This window comes from Loxodonta africana, chromosome 19, assembly GCF_030014295.1.
Source record: "Loxodonta africana isolate mLoxAfr1 chromosome 19, mLoxAfr1.hap2, whole genome shotgun sequence".
Classification (NCBI taxonomy): domain Eukaryota; kingdom Metazoa; phylum Chordata; class Mammalia; order Proboscidea; family Elephantidae; genus Loxodonta; species Loxodonta africana.
In genome coordinates, this window is record NC_087360.1 from 59,011,271 (window position 1) to 59,026,698 (window position 15,428).

Here is a 15,428-nt window from a genome sequence, read left to right on the forward strand (position 1 = left end):
ACTTTTTGGTTAGCAAGCCATAGTTCTTACCCACCATGCCACCAGGGTTTCCCTAGGTACCATAGAAGAAGGGAAAAGAAATAGTTTAGGAGATAAGACAGCACAGAATTCATTAATTTCCTAGATGCATCCTTTGATTTGTGGGAAGGAATGGAAAGGCTGAGCCTGTGAGGGCTCAAAGTGACATACCGGTATTCCTGTGAGAGAGGCCATTTTTCAGCAACCTGTGGTGGTCATTCATTCAACAAGCATTTATTGAACACATGGCCACTGTACCATGATATAATAACAGGGCCACTGGATGGGGAGCCAGAGGCCTGGGCTTTGGTCTACTTCTGTCGCTTCCTGGCTCTGTGACTTTGGTCAGCCGTCCAGTGGGAACAGATGATTTTCATTCACTCACTCAACTATACTTATTGAGTGCCTGCTATGTGCTGAAGGAGCCCCGGTAGCCCAGAGGTAAAGTGCTTGGCTGCTAGCCAGAAGATCAGTGGTTCAAACCATCTAGCCTCTCCATGGGAGAAAGATGTGGCAGTCTGCTTCCATAAAGATTACAGCCTTGGAAACCCTATGGGGCAGCTCTACTCTGTCCTATAGGGTTGTTATGAGTCAGATTTGATGTGACAGCAACGGGCATGGTTTGGTTTACTAGGTGCTGGGCACTTTTTCTAGGTGCTGGGGCTATGGCATTGAAAAAAACAGGCAGAAGGGGATGATTGGAATTATAGATAGGGTGGCCAGAGAAGGCCTCACTGAGAGAGTGACATTTGAGTAAAGACTTAAAGGAGTGAAGTGAGCCTAGTGAATATCTGAGGGAAGAGAATTCCAGCAAAAGGAGCAGCTAGGGCAAAGGCCTTGAAGCAAAGCATGTCTGGCATGTTCAAGGAACAGTGAGGAGGTCCTTGTAGCTAGAGCAAAGTGAACAAGGGAGATGAGGTCAGGGAGGTAAAGGGGCCAGACCTGTAGGGCCTTGAAGTCCTAGAAATGACTTTAATATTTACTGAGTGAGATGGGAGCCATTGGAAGGTTTTGAGCAGAGGCATCATGTGATCTGCTATACCTTTTTACAGACACACTCTGGAAACTGCCTTGAGAATAGCCTGGCATGGCCAGGGATGGAAGCAGTGAGATAGTTAGGGGGCACGAGTTGATGGTGATGTAAACCAAGGTGGTAGCAATAGGGGTGGTGAGAAGTGGTTGGATTCAAGATATATTTTGAAAGTTGAGCTGGAAGTGTTTGCTGAAAAATAATGTTAAATAAGATGTGGAGTGTGAGAGAAAGAGAGGGGTCAAGGATGACACTGGCATCATTGACCTGAACAACTGAAAGGATGGCGATGCCATTAACTGCAGTGGGGAAGATGGTGCAACAGGTTAGGGAAGAAGATCGTAAGTGTGGATTTGTTCATACTGTGCTTGAGATGCCGTTTAGAAGCCCAAAGTAGAGATGTCAAGGAGGCAGTTGGGCACGCACATCTGCAGCTCAAGGAAGAGATCTGGCTAGAGGCATACATTTGGGCATGATGAGCGTATAAACCAAACCAAACCCATTGCTGTCGAGTCAATTCCAACTCCTAGCGACCCTAAAGCTGTGGACTGAATTAGCTCACTTAGGAAGTAGAAGAGGCCTGAGCACTGACCCCTGGGGTACTCCAATGTTCAGAAGCCAAGGAAATTAGGAGGAACCAACAAAAGGCACTGAGAAAGAGTAGCCAGAGAGGGATGAGGAAACCAGGCAAATGGGATGACCTGGAAGTCACAGTAAAACATGTTTGAGAAGGAGGGAGGGAACAGCTGTGTCAGATAAGGACTGAGCTGTTTAGCAACTCAGATTCAGCAACGAAAGAGGGGACTGGTGACCTAATAGGAACCATGTCAAGGGAATGGGAACGTTCAAGAGAAAGTGACAGTAATGAGCAACGGTGGACCACTCTCGAAGGGAGTTTTTCTGGAAAGAGGAGCAGAGGGTTTGTTTGTTTGTTTGTGTGGAGATAAAACAGCTGCTGAGAATGATCCTGTGAAGGGGGAAATGTTGAAGGTAGAGGAAGGCCCACTCTCATTCTGGAGAACCTACTCTCATTCTGGAGAACCTACTCTCATTCTGGAGAACCTGCACTCACTCTGGAGAACCCACACTCACTCTGGAGAATGCTCGCCCCCCCAGAGGGCTGGAACCCTGGGGGTTAGATGTGGTGGTGGGAATGCACAGCAGTTCTCTCCTGATCCCTTGAATTTTCTTGCAAAATAGGAAGCAGAGTCCTTTGAAGGTGTGAGAAGAGAGGAGAAAGTATGCAATAATCATCCAGGGGAAGACTTGGGCCTGGAAGGAATGTATGCTTGGTGGGCAGTGAGGTTGTTGTCACTGGGTGCCTTGGAGCCGCTTTTCACTCACAGTAACCCCGTGTGACAGAGTAGAACTGTTCCATTGGGTTTCCTAGGTTGTAATCTTTACAGAAGCAGATTGCCAGGTGTTTGTCCCAGGTAGCTGCTGGGTGGGTTCCAACTGCCAACCTTTCAGTTAGCAGCCAAGCACTTAACAATTGCACCACCAGGGCGCCTTTCGCTTGAGGTTAAAAAAAGAAACTTGCCGTCGAGTCGATTCCAACTCATATCAACTCTATAGGAGAGAGTAGAACTGCCCCATAGGGTTTCCAGGGAGCATCTGGTAGATTCCAACTGGTGACCTTTTGGGTAACAACCATAGGTCTTAACCCCTGTGCCACCAGGGCTCCTCGCTTGAGGTTAGTGGTTGTGAATTTCAAGCTAGACCAGTCAGGGTGGTTTGTGTTTCTCTTCAGCCATGTGCAGTGGCATCCACGCAGCACAGATAGGGTGAAGAGTAGGGTTTAATGAAGATCGATGTTTGGCCAAGGGAATACAAAAACAGTGTATGCAAGGTAGTTAGTATAATGACTAATCGCGGGATTCAGGCTGGGTAAGGAGGGGAGATGGGGGACATTGGTGGGTCAGTGGTAGAATTCTTGCCTTCCATGTGGGACACCCAGGTTCAATTCCCGGCCAATGTACCGCATGTGCAGCCACCACCCATCTGCCAAAGCCTATTGTTATGATGCCGAACAGGTTTCAGCGGAGCTTCCAGACTAAGGTGGACTAGGAAGAATGGCCTGGTGATCTACTTTTGAAAATCAGCCAGTTGGGTCCACAACTGACCATGGGGTTGCCTGAAGTCCGGGCGGCATTTTCTTAGGTTGTGCATGGGGCTGCCATGAGTTGGTGGCCAATTTGACAGCCGCTAACAACAGCAAACGAAGGGGAGAAAGGATGTGAAGGTGTTGGACTGAAGGTCCTAGTATGGGGTTAAAGGGTTGTTGGAGTCAGCAAACGAAGGGGAGAAAGGATGTGAAGGTGTTGGACTGAAGGTCCTAGTACGGGGTTAAAGGGTTGTTGGAGTCAGAATTCTAGAGGCAGTGAACTAAAACTAAAGGAGGAACTGGTTAGGAGAGTGATGGAGTGAAACAGACTGGAAGAGTGGCAGTTATTGATAAAGACAACAAGATCGAGACTATTGCTGTGGGAGTGAGAAGCTGAGGTAGGGTAGAGGTCATGTCACTGAAGGAGAAGAGGTCAAGGACCTGAAAAACCAGATGCTAGATATTGAAATCACCATCTATTTTGACATGAGAAGTCTTGGAGAGGAAACCCTGGTGGCATAGTGGTTAAGTGCTACGGCTGCTAACCAAAAGGTCAGCAGTTCAAATCCATCAGGCGCTCCTTGGAAACTCTATGGGAGGCGGTTCTACTCTGTCCTATAGGGTCGCTATGAGTCGGAATCAACTCTACAGCAATGGGTTTGGTTTGGTTTCTGTCTTGGAGAAGCCAGAACCTTCCAGAAGTCAGTAGGAATGACCTGGAAGACCGGAGGGGAGGTGGGTGGCATAGTCTGAGGATGAAAGACGGTGAGTGTGGAGGCACTAGTGACAGGGCCATCAGTACAAGCAAAGTGCCTCGGGAACCTAGAGTGGGGAGCTGTTCACCCAAAGGAAGGGGGACCTGTGGCACTGGTATCCATGGCTCTTTCCACCAAAACTGTGGGCATGGACCATGTGTGACTCTATGGACCAGAAAGTGCTCACACTCTCTCCACCTTTGGGTGGACAGTACAGGTGTGTGAATGAGCCAGGGCTCCGGATGGGAAGGGTATCTGGGAGAGCAGAGACTGGAGAATGACCAGGTGTCCTTTCTCTCTCCTGCCCATCTCTGTCACTTCTCCTGGACCCTAGACTGCAGGACCCACAAGATGCCACACAAAGTTCTCAGCAGGAGGAGGTCATGGAAGACCCACACTCGTTCCAGACAACGGACAGTGGGTCTCAGGAGCATGAGACCGTCCTGGTGTCTGCAACCGAGCACATGGGGACAGAGCAACTTGAGGCTGAGAGCACCTTCTCCCAGGAGTTAGAGGTGAGAGCCCACAGGGAGCTGCCTGCTATTGCCTGTGTCGGCACCGAAAAGGGGCCTGAAGCACTGGGGCAGCCTCCCAATTCAAGCCCTGAGCCAGGCATGTTTTCTTTCTTTAAAATTTGTGGTGGTGACTTCACTTTCTCTAGAAGTAAGAATGCAAGGTCATGGTCCACCCCTCTGCCTCCTTGATCCCTACTGATGGAAGGAAGGGGCTAACATTTATGGAGCAACTGTGTGTTCCAGGAACACTGCAGGTGGTCATCCATCCTCACCACAGCCCCGGCAGCGAGGTGATGTTCCCATGTTGCTGCTGACAAACTGTTAGGTTAACCCTGGGTCTCTCTAGCTGTGTGATGTGGACAGGCCACTCTCGGCACCTCAGTTTCCTTGTGGTAATATGAGGGGTGACTGGATTATCACCAAGGTTCATCTGGCTCTGGAATTCTGCAATTCTGTGGGTGACCTCTGGGTGGGGGTCACCAAGGTAGTTAGAATTTTCCCCATCCTAGGCCTTCTCTCTTCCTACCTCCTTCCCATTCCTGGGCCTGTCCTCTCTCAGGCCTCCTTCATGTCTGTCCTTCCTTTCCTCCTCTTCCCCGCCCTCCCTTTTACTTTGCCTTATTTTATTTATTTGCATTGCTGTTTTCTGCGTGGGTATTTTTAATATGTATATAAATGAAGTGTTACACGTGTCATTCCGTTTCTTACTCTCAACACGGTGTTAAGGTCTGTTGGTGCTGTTCTGTGCTCATCTCGTCCCGCACTTCTAATTGCCCTCCTCCCCTCTCCTTTTTCCTCTTCTCCCTCCTCTCTCCTGTGCTGAACCTTTCTTCTAGCCAAGCACCCCTGAGGACCCCAGGATGGGGTTTGCTCTAAAATGGCCCTGGGCTGCTGGCTCTGAAGAACTGCCAGGAATTAAATCGGGTTTTATTTAGAATACCTCCCTGCCAAGTATGTGCATGAAGACAGGACAGGCAGCGTGTCCGTTTTTAACCCAAGCCCACCCCCTTGCATTCTTTTCCATCAGGCTATTCCTTGGCACCCCGTCCTTGTCCTGTGGCTCCCAGTCACAGGCAGCCCAGTGCTTGCTGGAGCACAGGTGATCTTGCTTGGGTCTGTTTTCCTGAGTCCCTGGGGAAAGGGAAAGCAGCTAGGAAAATTCCCCTACTGGCCCTCTGCAGGCAGCCTTGGTGAGGGGAGAACTGGGGAGCAGAGGCAGAAAGCAGGACAGTCTGAGGAAATCATGGAGAGAAACCTTCTACATCATACTGCCCATCCCACTCATTTATACTGAGGAAACCCAGGCCCAGAGAGGCCAAGGGCTTCCCACAAGGTCATATAGTGAACGGATGTCGAGGCCAGGAAAGTCCTGATCTCCGGGTTCCCAGTCCCACATTCTTGCTGTCAGAGTGAGTATGCAGGGCCACCACGCCCAGCATTGAAATGGAGACCGCCTCCCTGACCTAGGACCCGATTGGATGGCAAGGATATAACTGTTGTCAGCAAGCATTTGGCTGGGGTATGCCAGTGGGTGACAGTGAGGTGTGTTTAAGGGGATAGTTTGCAAAGCACCCATAAACTAGAATTTCCATGGACTCCCTGAAGACAGTGGAGTTGTGACAGATAGCCAGAGAGATACCATGTAATTTGCAGTTTAGGAGCGTTAAAACAAAAACCATATTAAGCCAATGATATAATCTGAAAATTGATACGGCATTTATTTAAAATACATCTTACAAATTGGGCAATACTTCTGACTAGAGGGTCAAGTGTTCCAAAGAGAAAAGAACTCCCAAAGATTCTTATACCCTATCTTATTGACATTGCCATGGAAAAGGCCAGGGAACGGTGTTGACATAATAACAACTTACCCTAAAACACAGCTTCCAGGCTGACCCCAGAGCTTCTGTTTCTTGAAACTGGCTGCACATAAATGATTCTTCAAAAAAGCCCAATGATAAGGCAAAAAGGAGCCCTGGTGATGCAGTGGTTAAGCACTCGGCTGCTAATCGGAAAATCGGCAGTTCGAACCTACCAGCTGCTCCATGGGAGAAAGATGTGGCAATCTGCTTCCGTAAAAACTTACAGCCTTGGAAACCTAATGGGGCAGTTCTACACCATCCTATAGAGTTGCTATGAGTCAAAATCCGGGCTTTGAACCAGTTAATTCCAGTTCAAACCCTTGCTGAGAATTTGCATGTCCACCTCTGATATCCCCTCTTGTTAAAATGTAGATTCTGATTCAGTATATCTGAGGTGGACACGCAACTTCTCAGCACAGGTTTGAACTGGAATTAGCCAGTTCGAGATCCTGGTCGAAATCGACTCTATAGCAATGGGTGGGATAAGGCAAAACGGACCCCACTAAGCTGCTTACTAGGCTTTTATTTGACTGAAAGGTGACTTTCAGACCAGTCTGCTCAAGGTTCAAAAGATCACCTTAGGGCGGCGGCCTGGGTGGGTCACCCCAACTCCATGGACTCTAGAAATCTAGATTCCATGAGAAAAAAAAAACCTGTTTCTCAGGAGGCAGGCCTGGAATGACTGTTGTTGTTAGGTGCCATCCAGTAGGTTCCAACTCATAGCAACCCTATGCACAACAGAATGAAGCACTGCCTGGTCCTGTGCCCTCCTCACAATTGTCGCTGTGCATGGGCCCACTGTTGCAGCCACTGTGTCAATCCATCTCGTTGAGGGTCTTCCTCTTTTTTGCTGACCCTCTACTTTACCAAGCATAATGTTCTTCTCTAGGGAGTGATGCCTCCTGACAACATGTCCAAAGTATATGAGATGCAGTCTTGCCATCCTTGCTTCCAAGGAGCATTCTGGTTGTACTTCTTCGAAGAGAGATTTGTTTGTTCTTTTAGCAGTCCATGGTATAGTCAATATTCTTCGCCAACACCACAATTCAAAGGCATCAATTCTTCAATCTTCCTTATTCTTTGTCCAGCTTTTGCAAGCATGTGAGGCCGTTAAAAACATCATGACTTGGGTCAGGCGCACCTTAGTACTCAAGGTGACATCTTTCTTTTTAACACTTTAAAGAGATCTCTTGCAGCAGATTTGCCTAATGCAATGCGTCTTTTGATTTCTTGACTGCTGCTTCCATGGGTGTTGATTGTGGATCCAAGTAAAATGAAATCCTTGACAACCTCAATCTTTTTTCCATTTATCATGATGTTGCTTATTGGTCCAGTTGTGAGGATTTTTGTTTTTTTTATGTTGAGGTGTAATCCATACTGAAGGCTGTGGTCTTTGATCTTCATCAGTAAGTGCTTCAAGTCCTCTTCACTTTCAGCAAGGAAAGTTGTGTCATCTGCATAACACAGGTTGTTAATGAGTCTTCCTCCAATTCTGATGCCCTGTTCTTCTTCACAGAGTCCAGCTTCTCAGATTATTTGCTCAGCCTACAAATTGAATAAAAAATTGTGAAAGGATACAACTCTGACGCACACCTTTCCTGACTTTAAACCATGCAGAATTCCCTTGTTCTGTTTGAACAACTGCCTCTTGATCCATGTACAGATTCCTCATGAGCACAATTAAGTGTTCCAGAATTCTCATTCTCTGCAGTGTTATCCATCATTTGTTATGACAGTAGCCCAGCTGATTTCTCTGACAATCGGTAGAAATAGCTGAAGTTGGTCTCTTCTTGTCTGGGACAACCCCAAATGGTCCTGATGACCAGCTCCTTGGTATATGTTATGGACTTTTTTTTCTGGGTGCGTTCTTGTTGACGTGAGGCAGTACATGTAGTGATAAGAGTTTGAAATCTGACTCTTACTCTTTCACCTAAGCAAGTTACTTAACTCTCTGTGCCTCCGTGTCTTCTGTGTAAAATAGGAAAATTACAGAACTCACCTGGTAGCATTTTTATAAGGTTTAAATGAGTTATCGTCTGAAAAGCTCACAGAACAATGTCTGTGGAGTGGTATGCACTATAGTGTTTGTTATTATTATTAACAGTAAAAGAAAAAAAACCAACAGTTGCCATCAAGTCAACTCTGGCTCATGGCGACCCCATGTGTGCAGAGTAGAACTGCTCCATAAGGTTTGTATGGCTGTGACCTTTTGGAAGCAGGTTATCAGCTCTCGAAGAGTAGCCGGGCACTTAACCATTTGTACCACCCACCAAACCCACTGCCGACGAGTCAATTCCAACCCATAGCAACCTTACAGGGCAGACAAGAACTGCCCTATAGGGTTTCCAAGGAGCACCTGGTGGATTTGAACTGCCGACCTTTAGGTTTGCAGCCGTAGCTCTCAACGACTATGCCAGCAGGGTTTGGGACTTCATTATTCACAATAACAGTACTCATAAACCATGTGATCTTCACAGCAATCTTGAAAAGTAGTAGATTGCACTAGCACCCCTGTTTTACGGATGAGGAAACCGAGGTACAGGAAAGGCACCCAGCTTTCCTAAGACCTCACAGTAAGTTAGTGGCAGGTCAGTGTGCTGTGTCCCAGATCTTTGTTCCTTCCACCGTCCTAGGCTGCTCATCAAAGAGGGACAGCCAGATCCAGAAAGTGAAATTTCTTCCAGCCACAGCTGCTGCTGCCGCTGCATTTGTGAATCAGCTCTGTGAAAGCAAGTTAATACGCGTGGTTCCTGCTCAGTGGGTGTTGACAGCCTAGCATGGGAAGAGCCCTAAGGACAGGCCTTAAATGGACATGCCAGTTCTATGCTAAAGGGCAGGGCTTCCGTGCCCAGTAAAGGAAGGGACCCAGAGCTGATGGGAAGTTTCACCTCCGGCCTCCAGGACTTACCAATGGGCTTCCAGGTGGCCCCACCACCTGTGCTGGGTCCGTGCTGTGCTCATTTGACTGGGCCTGAGTAAATCACTCACTCTTGGGGCTCTTTTTTAATTAAAGTTTTAACGCTCAGAGCATTAGCTAGTCCCATCCTTAGGGGCGGGGGTGGGCATCATTCTGATCACAGCAATAGCAGCCCCAGAGAAACACACAAGTAGCTACATTCTTGGATCTTCCCTCTCTCTCCCCACCCCCCGTCCTCTTATATCCCTGGGTGAGAACATTTCCCTGGGAAGAGCTCACTCACTCCCTGGCAGCACTGTCCTCTAGGTCCCCATAAGGATGCCTTGGCAGGCAGGAAGGAAGGAAAGGCATGAGAGCAAGACCCTCTCTGAGCATTCTCTGGGTGGGGCGGGGTGTCACTTGCACGGTGACTTTGACATGCGCTCTCAACGCAGAGGACAAAAGCACCTGCCGGCTTCCTTCTCGCCCAGTTGGACAGCTCCAGCAGCTGGTTTGGGGAGCTAAAATTATAGAAGCCTGACGTCACCCAGGGTGAGGGCAAAGCCTGGGGCTGCTCAGCAGGAGAGGCACTCAGCACGGGCTATTCCAGTCGTGGGGCCACTGGGTCTCCTGTCGTGGGAGAAAGAGCGAGAGACGGAGAGAGAAAACCAGAGACAGAGAGAGAATATGGATGGGGCGGCTGGGAAAATCAGGAGTCCGAGAGGAGAATGAGAGGCTGGACTCCTGCAGTAGCCAGGCCCCTGGCTCCGCTGGCCACTGGAGGGCCAGGCCGGTGAGGAGGAGGTGAGGATGTGGACCTTCATCATCCAGCTCCTGGTCACACTGGTGCTTCTGGGCTTTTTCCTGGTCAGCTGTCAGAACGTGATGCACATTGTTAAGGGCTCCCTGTGCTTTGTACTGAAACACATTCACCAGGAGCTAGACAAGGAGCTGGGGGAGAGCGAAGGCCTGAGTGACGACGAGGAGACCATTTCCACCAGGGTGGTCCGGCGTCGGGTCTTCTTGAAGGTAAACGCCAGGCAGGCAGCAGGACTGGGCTAGAGGAGGGAGCCACTGGGGGCCAAGGCCAGGGAAGAGGGCCGTGCTGGGCATGGGGAAGAGTGGGAGAAAGTGCTAGATGCCAAGTCAGGACACATGGTAGAAAAGACGGAGCGGACAGACCTCGGTGGATCGAGTCCTGCACAGAGAGCCAGAGCTCTGTGCAGCACCCACCCAGGCCCCCCAGCAGCATGGGATGGCAGAGAAAGCCAGCTCTGGGTGTTAGAGGTCTGTTCTTGTCCTGCAGCTTCCAGATTGCAGGCCAGTCACATGCAGGGCAATGGAGTATGTGGGAGTGCTTTCTAAACTGTAAAGTGCTGTAGAAGCATAAATTAGGTGCCTCGCTTCCTCTCTCAGGGCGTCCCCTGTAAATCGTGTATGGTGGTCCTGGTGTTGCCTACTCCCTGGGGCTGTTGTGAGGATGGAGAGCACAAAGCTCTTGCAGGCTCTAGGCTCCATCCTGTCTTCAGGCCCCGCTGGGGTGCCTCTGACACTCAGTGACCCATTGGTTTGGCTGCAGCTCCTTGCCAAGTTGGAGTTCCCTGTGATAGTGGGGATTTATTGGACTGAAACTATTGCTGCTGCTGCTGCTGCCGCTCCTGCTATTTTGCTTCATCTTCCTCTTATTTCCAAACTACGACTTCTCAACCTCAGCTTTTCTTCTGCCTTTCTCTAATTCCAGGGGAATGAGCTTCAGAATATTCCAGGGGAGCAGGTGACAGAGGAACAATTCACGGATGAACAGGGCAACATTGTCACCAAGAAGGTGGATGTAGAGTCCCCCTGAGCTGGGAGGGGCAGGTGGGCTGGAAGCTGGTAGGCGGGCGGAACTCACAGCTTCTGGCTCCTGCCCTCACAGAGGGGTATAAGCATGGCTGTGGCTGCCGTCTTTACTGCTCAGTAAGCATGTTCAGATGCTGGGAGCTTCCGGGCTTCTGCGGTCCAGATATGGTGTTCCTCATAGCTTCTTTGCCTGATTCAGCCTGAGTAGTTCACACTACTCTGTTCCTGAGGGAACTGCCCCCACGGAACAGCCCAAACCTAATCCTGAGATGCCTAGCTCAGAAAATAGAGCTTTAAGAGAGCCTCCTAAAACAAAAGGATGTGGAAATTCATGGAATTAGTAGCAGGTATTAATTCAGCAGCCATGATTTTGCCTACTGAGTGCTGGGCACTGTGCCAGGTATGAGCAAAAGGGAGAAGAAGGAGCAAAGGGAGGACCTTGTGTGTGTCCACGGGGATACCGCCCATGCCCCTGTGCATCTGTCTTTCCTCCCACACAGGAAGCTTCTTGCAGGCAGGGACCATGCTTATGTTTTCATCTCCCCCTCCTAGGACATGGCAGGTAGATGCCGAGTACGCGATAGTTTGAATTTTGGGATGAATGAATGAGGGAATGAATGGATTCAATCGCATTGCATTACCGTAGACAACAAAGAAATGTTTTCTGCCTTCAGGAGTTTATAGTCCTATGGGAAAGACACACAGCATAAACTTTTCTTCATACCACAGGGCAGAATTCAATAAGGGCTTTTGCCTGGAGATAGAAGGTACATGTGTTCAAACCTTGATCCTTAAGCCTGCTAAGATCCCTCTTCAAATTCTAGCCTCTCTGAGGTTGTCCACTGTGAGTTTTCCATACAGTGATGGGACGCAAAAGAGCATCCCTTCTCTCTGCCAGTCAAGGAAGGGCCCTTTAGGACAAAGGCTGCCTCTGCCTCGGATCTCATTTCCAGGGACTTTCTCTTCTCAAACTCTGTCTTGATTATTTGACCAGCCCTCTCCCCCTTCCCTCTCTTTTCCAGATTGTTCGCAAAGTTGTTCGGGAGATAGAGTCATCTGGTGCTGATGACACCCAGATGCATGAGAAGGTGACTGTTAAGGGGCCCCTGGAGGATGCTAGTGAGCTGGACGCAGATCTCTTGCTCTTCCGAGTGGTCCGGGCACCGTTATCTGCTGCCCCATGTCCGCTCCAGTTCACTCTGGGTTTCCATCTGGGCCGTGCACTCACCCCTTCCTTTCGGCTCTCCCCTGAGCCTCCCTTCCCCACGACCTCCAGACGATCTCTTTTTCATTCTTTTGCTTATGTTCTGCCTGTCTCGCTGTGTGATCTGTCCTGCTTTCTGTCTCTGCTGCCATCTCCAGGTGGAGCCCAAAGGAAGTAGCCTACAGCCGGACCTGATAGAGGGCAGGAAGGGGGCTCAGATAGTGAAGCGGGCCAGCCTGAAAAGGGGGAAACAGTGATCTCCCAGCCTCTCCCCCAGGAATAGCCTCTTTGGAGGTAACGCCGTCTTTCTCCATCTGCTGTGCATGGCCTGGTGTGCTGGTGGAGAGCTGCCCCTGCATGCTTCCTCCTCTCCATCCTTTTTCCCCAGAGAACTCTGCTCTCAGGGCCCTTTCACCCCATCCGAGAACTCCAGCCCTCTGCCAGCATGATGTGGCATGAAAAGAAGCCCTTACAGCTGGGGCAGGGAGCAAGGGCACTCCTGAGGCATTGATTTTAGCTTGCCAACCTACTAACTGCATCTCTGAGTCTCAATTTCCTCATCAAGCAACCAACTAACAATACCTACTTGACCTAATTCTCAGGAAGTGCTTGAGAAAAATAAGATTTGAAAAACTGCTTTAATGAGTGAAAAGCATGCTGTAAATCTAAGCAGTACTGTTATCTTGGAAACCAAGCAATGGTGCTCTAGAGATGGAAAGGACAGGGCGCTGGAGGGGGTAGTGGAATCTGTGGAGCGTGTAGCAGCCAGCGTAGGTCCCTGGGAAGAGCTCCAAGAGTGACAGACAGATGTCCAACTATCAACCATTTTTCCAGGTGTCTCTTGAACCTGAAACCTACGGAAGTTTGATGAACCCAAGATTTAGATTCTCCTTGGTGCTTCTTCAAACATGCTTCTCCTTTGCTTTCTAGGAAAGAGCGAAGTTGAACAGACCCAGGGCATCTACGCCATTCTCCCTGCAAGGCAGGGTGGTTGGGTGGTTGTCAGACTGCATGGCATGCGTGCGCGCAAGCATGGGGGGCCCCCGAGGAGGAGGGTGTGCCGTGCTGTGCGGTGAGGGGGCGCGGTGAAGACGCTGCGCCGGTGGATGGTCCTCCACGCGCCCTGTGCAGTGCTGGGGACTTCAGCGGCCAGCTCTGGTCTCCGTCCTCCCTGATGGATCCTGTACTGAGCTGCCCCGAGGCCCTTCATTGTGCCCAGCTCGGGGCAGCTCAGTACAGGATGCATCGGGGTGGGAGTCAGCAGGACGCAAGGAAGCACTGAGGCCCCAGCACAGCACTGCCGAGGCTGTTACCCTTTTAAGACCCCAGGGCAAGGCTGTGGGGCTGAGCCCACGCAGGCGCTGCCTTTCTGCACTCAGGCCAAAAGCAAGCCCACTGCCTTCTGAGCCGCCAGAACTGCTGACTCTGTGCTTCCCATCATATCTCAGCACTTGGGCAGAAAAGAGGACTGGTGGATCTAGTTATAGGATAAAATTAGACCTGACTCCTCAGCAGCTTAAGGAGGTCACTGCATTAACCCTGGCACCGCCAGGCTGTTGCTTTGAGGCTGTGATGGCCTGCGTCTTGGTCCTGGAAATAACGCAAAGGTGCAGATAATTTGAAAAAGCAGGGAGTGGAAGGAAAAGGACACTTTTCTGCCTTGTTTTTCTTGTGGTAGCAGCAGCCGTGGCTCTAAAGTTCAGCTTCTGTTTGGCTCAGATTCTGCTGATATTGTTCAACAGGAGAGAGACAGCCCAGAAGCCAGGCTGGAGGAGGGGAGAGGGGAAGCTTAGAATTATTAGTTTTTTTAATTTGCTATAGAAGATCTCCGAAGTGGCCAAACCCCCAAGGGCAATGCAGGGACTGGACCACACAAGAGTGGGCATCAGGAACACTGAGCAGGTGGTCTCCAGGATGGGTCAGGGGTCTCTGCCAATAGGAGTCTAGGAGGAGCAGAGTGTGTGGGGGGCGAGGGGGACACACAGTGATGAGGAAGCCAGCAAAGAGGCAGGGCTCCTACCTAGACCCCTTAAATGTTCAGGAGGTGGCGTAAAACCCTTTACCCTCACAATTAAGGAACTGAATGCTGTCCGATCCTCAATACTCACTCCCACCAGCCGCTCCCAAACACGTGTTTATTTCAGAGAGAGTGAAAGCTGGGGCGTTGGAGTCTAGACTCAAGATCTAGCTCCCCCTATTTCCAGATTAAAAAAAAAATGTTGCCCGGGAGTTGACTCTGACTCATAGTGATCCCACGTGTGTCACAGTAGAACTGTGCTCCATAGGGTTTGCAATGGTTGATTTTTTGGAAGTAGATTGCCAGGCCTTTTTTCTGAGAAGCCTCTGGGTAGACTTGAACTGCCAACCTCTTGGTTAGCAGCCAAGCACATTGACCCACATTACCTTGAACAAGTCGTTTAACTGCACTAGCTCAGCCTCCTTGAGGACGGATGATAATAATCTCTTCTGAATGTGTGTTACTCTTTAATAAAAAAGTTTAAAATAGTGATGTAATTGTGAAAGCTGTGGTAAAGAGTAAATAACATACGTATTCTGACAATCAATTGTAGATCTGATTGGTAGTGTGACCCGGAACAAGTCGATTGACCTTTCTAAGCCTTGGGCTCCTTATTCATACAATAGCAATAATGCTGATGATGTTTGCTCACAGGGTGGTTGTGATCAGTGTGTTTGTCTGGGATGGGGCTGTGTAACGGATGACAGTCTAGTCCACTGTTTCTCAAAGTGTCATCCACAAACCCTCTGGCTTAGAATTGTCCAGGAGGCTTGTTAAAATACAAATTCCTGCCCCAGACCTTGTGAATTAAAGTTCTGGCACCTGGGATTCTGCCTGAAACTCCTGAAGTGGCTTTTATGCGTACTGGAGGTGACTTTATGATGCCCAATGTTGGTTCTCCTTCCCAAACTTCCTAGAGGTGGTGTGGCACAGTTGTAGACTGTATGTCTAAAACGTGAGTTGTAATGAATGACGGTAATAGGCCGTCAGAAGATGAGGAACACCCCCAAAGGGTGGAAAGTCCCAGTGAGGGTTGGGATGAGGATGGAATGGACTGGAAATGCCCACTCTGATTCCCTCACTACCACTCTCAATGCTGGGAAGGTGCTTTCTGGTAATATTTTCAGAAGCCAGAAAATTGCAGTTTAGTCAGGGGATGAGTGCTGAGGGCACACAATAGCAGGT

The 15,428-nt window shown here is 49.5% G+C and overlaps 1 protein-coding gene across 2 annotated transcripts in view; it reads left to right on the plus strand.

The window, feature by feature from the left end:
* ANK1 (ankyrin 1) overlaps positions 1–15,428 on the plus strand; it is a 164,180-nt gene that overhangs the window by 143,213 nt on the left and 5,539 nt on the right. The window contains exons 1-3 of one of the 2 annotated variants that reach the window (XM_023551076.2): positions 9,712–10,209; positions 10,922–11,005; positions 12,045–12,440. In XM_023551076.2, coding sequence (XP_023406844.1) covers positions 9,991–10,209; positions 10,922–11,005; positions 12,045–12,404 — 663 coding nt within the window. In that variant the 5' untranslated portion in view covers positions 9,712–9,990 and the 3' untranslated portion in view covers positions 12,405–12,440. Of the gene's footprint in view, positions 1–4,241; positions 4,423–9,711; positions 10,210–10,921; positions 11,006–12,044; positions 12,441–15,428 lie in introns of those variants that run through there. The other variant, XM_064272784.1, reaches the window with a different exon arrangement.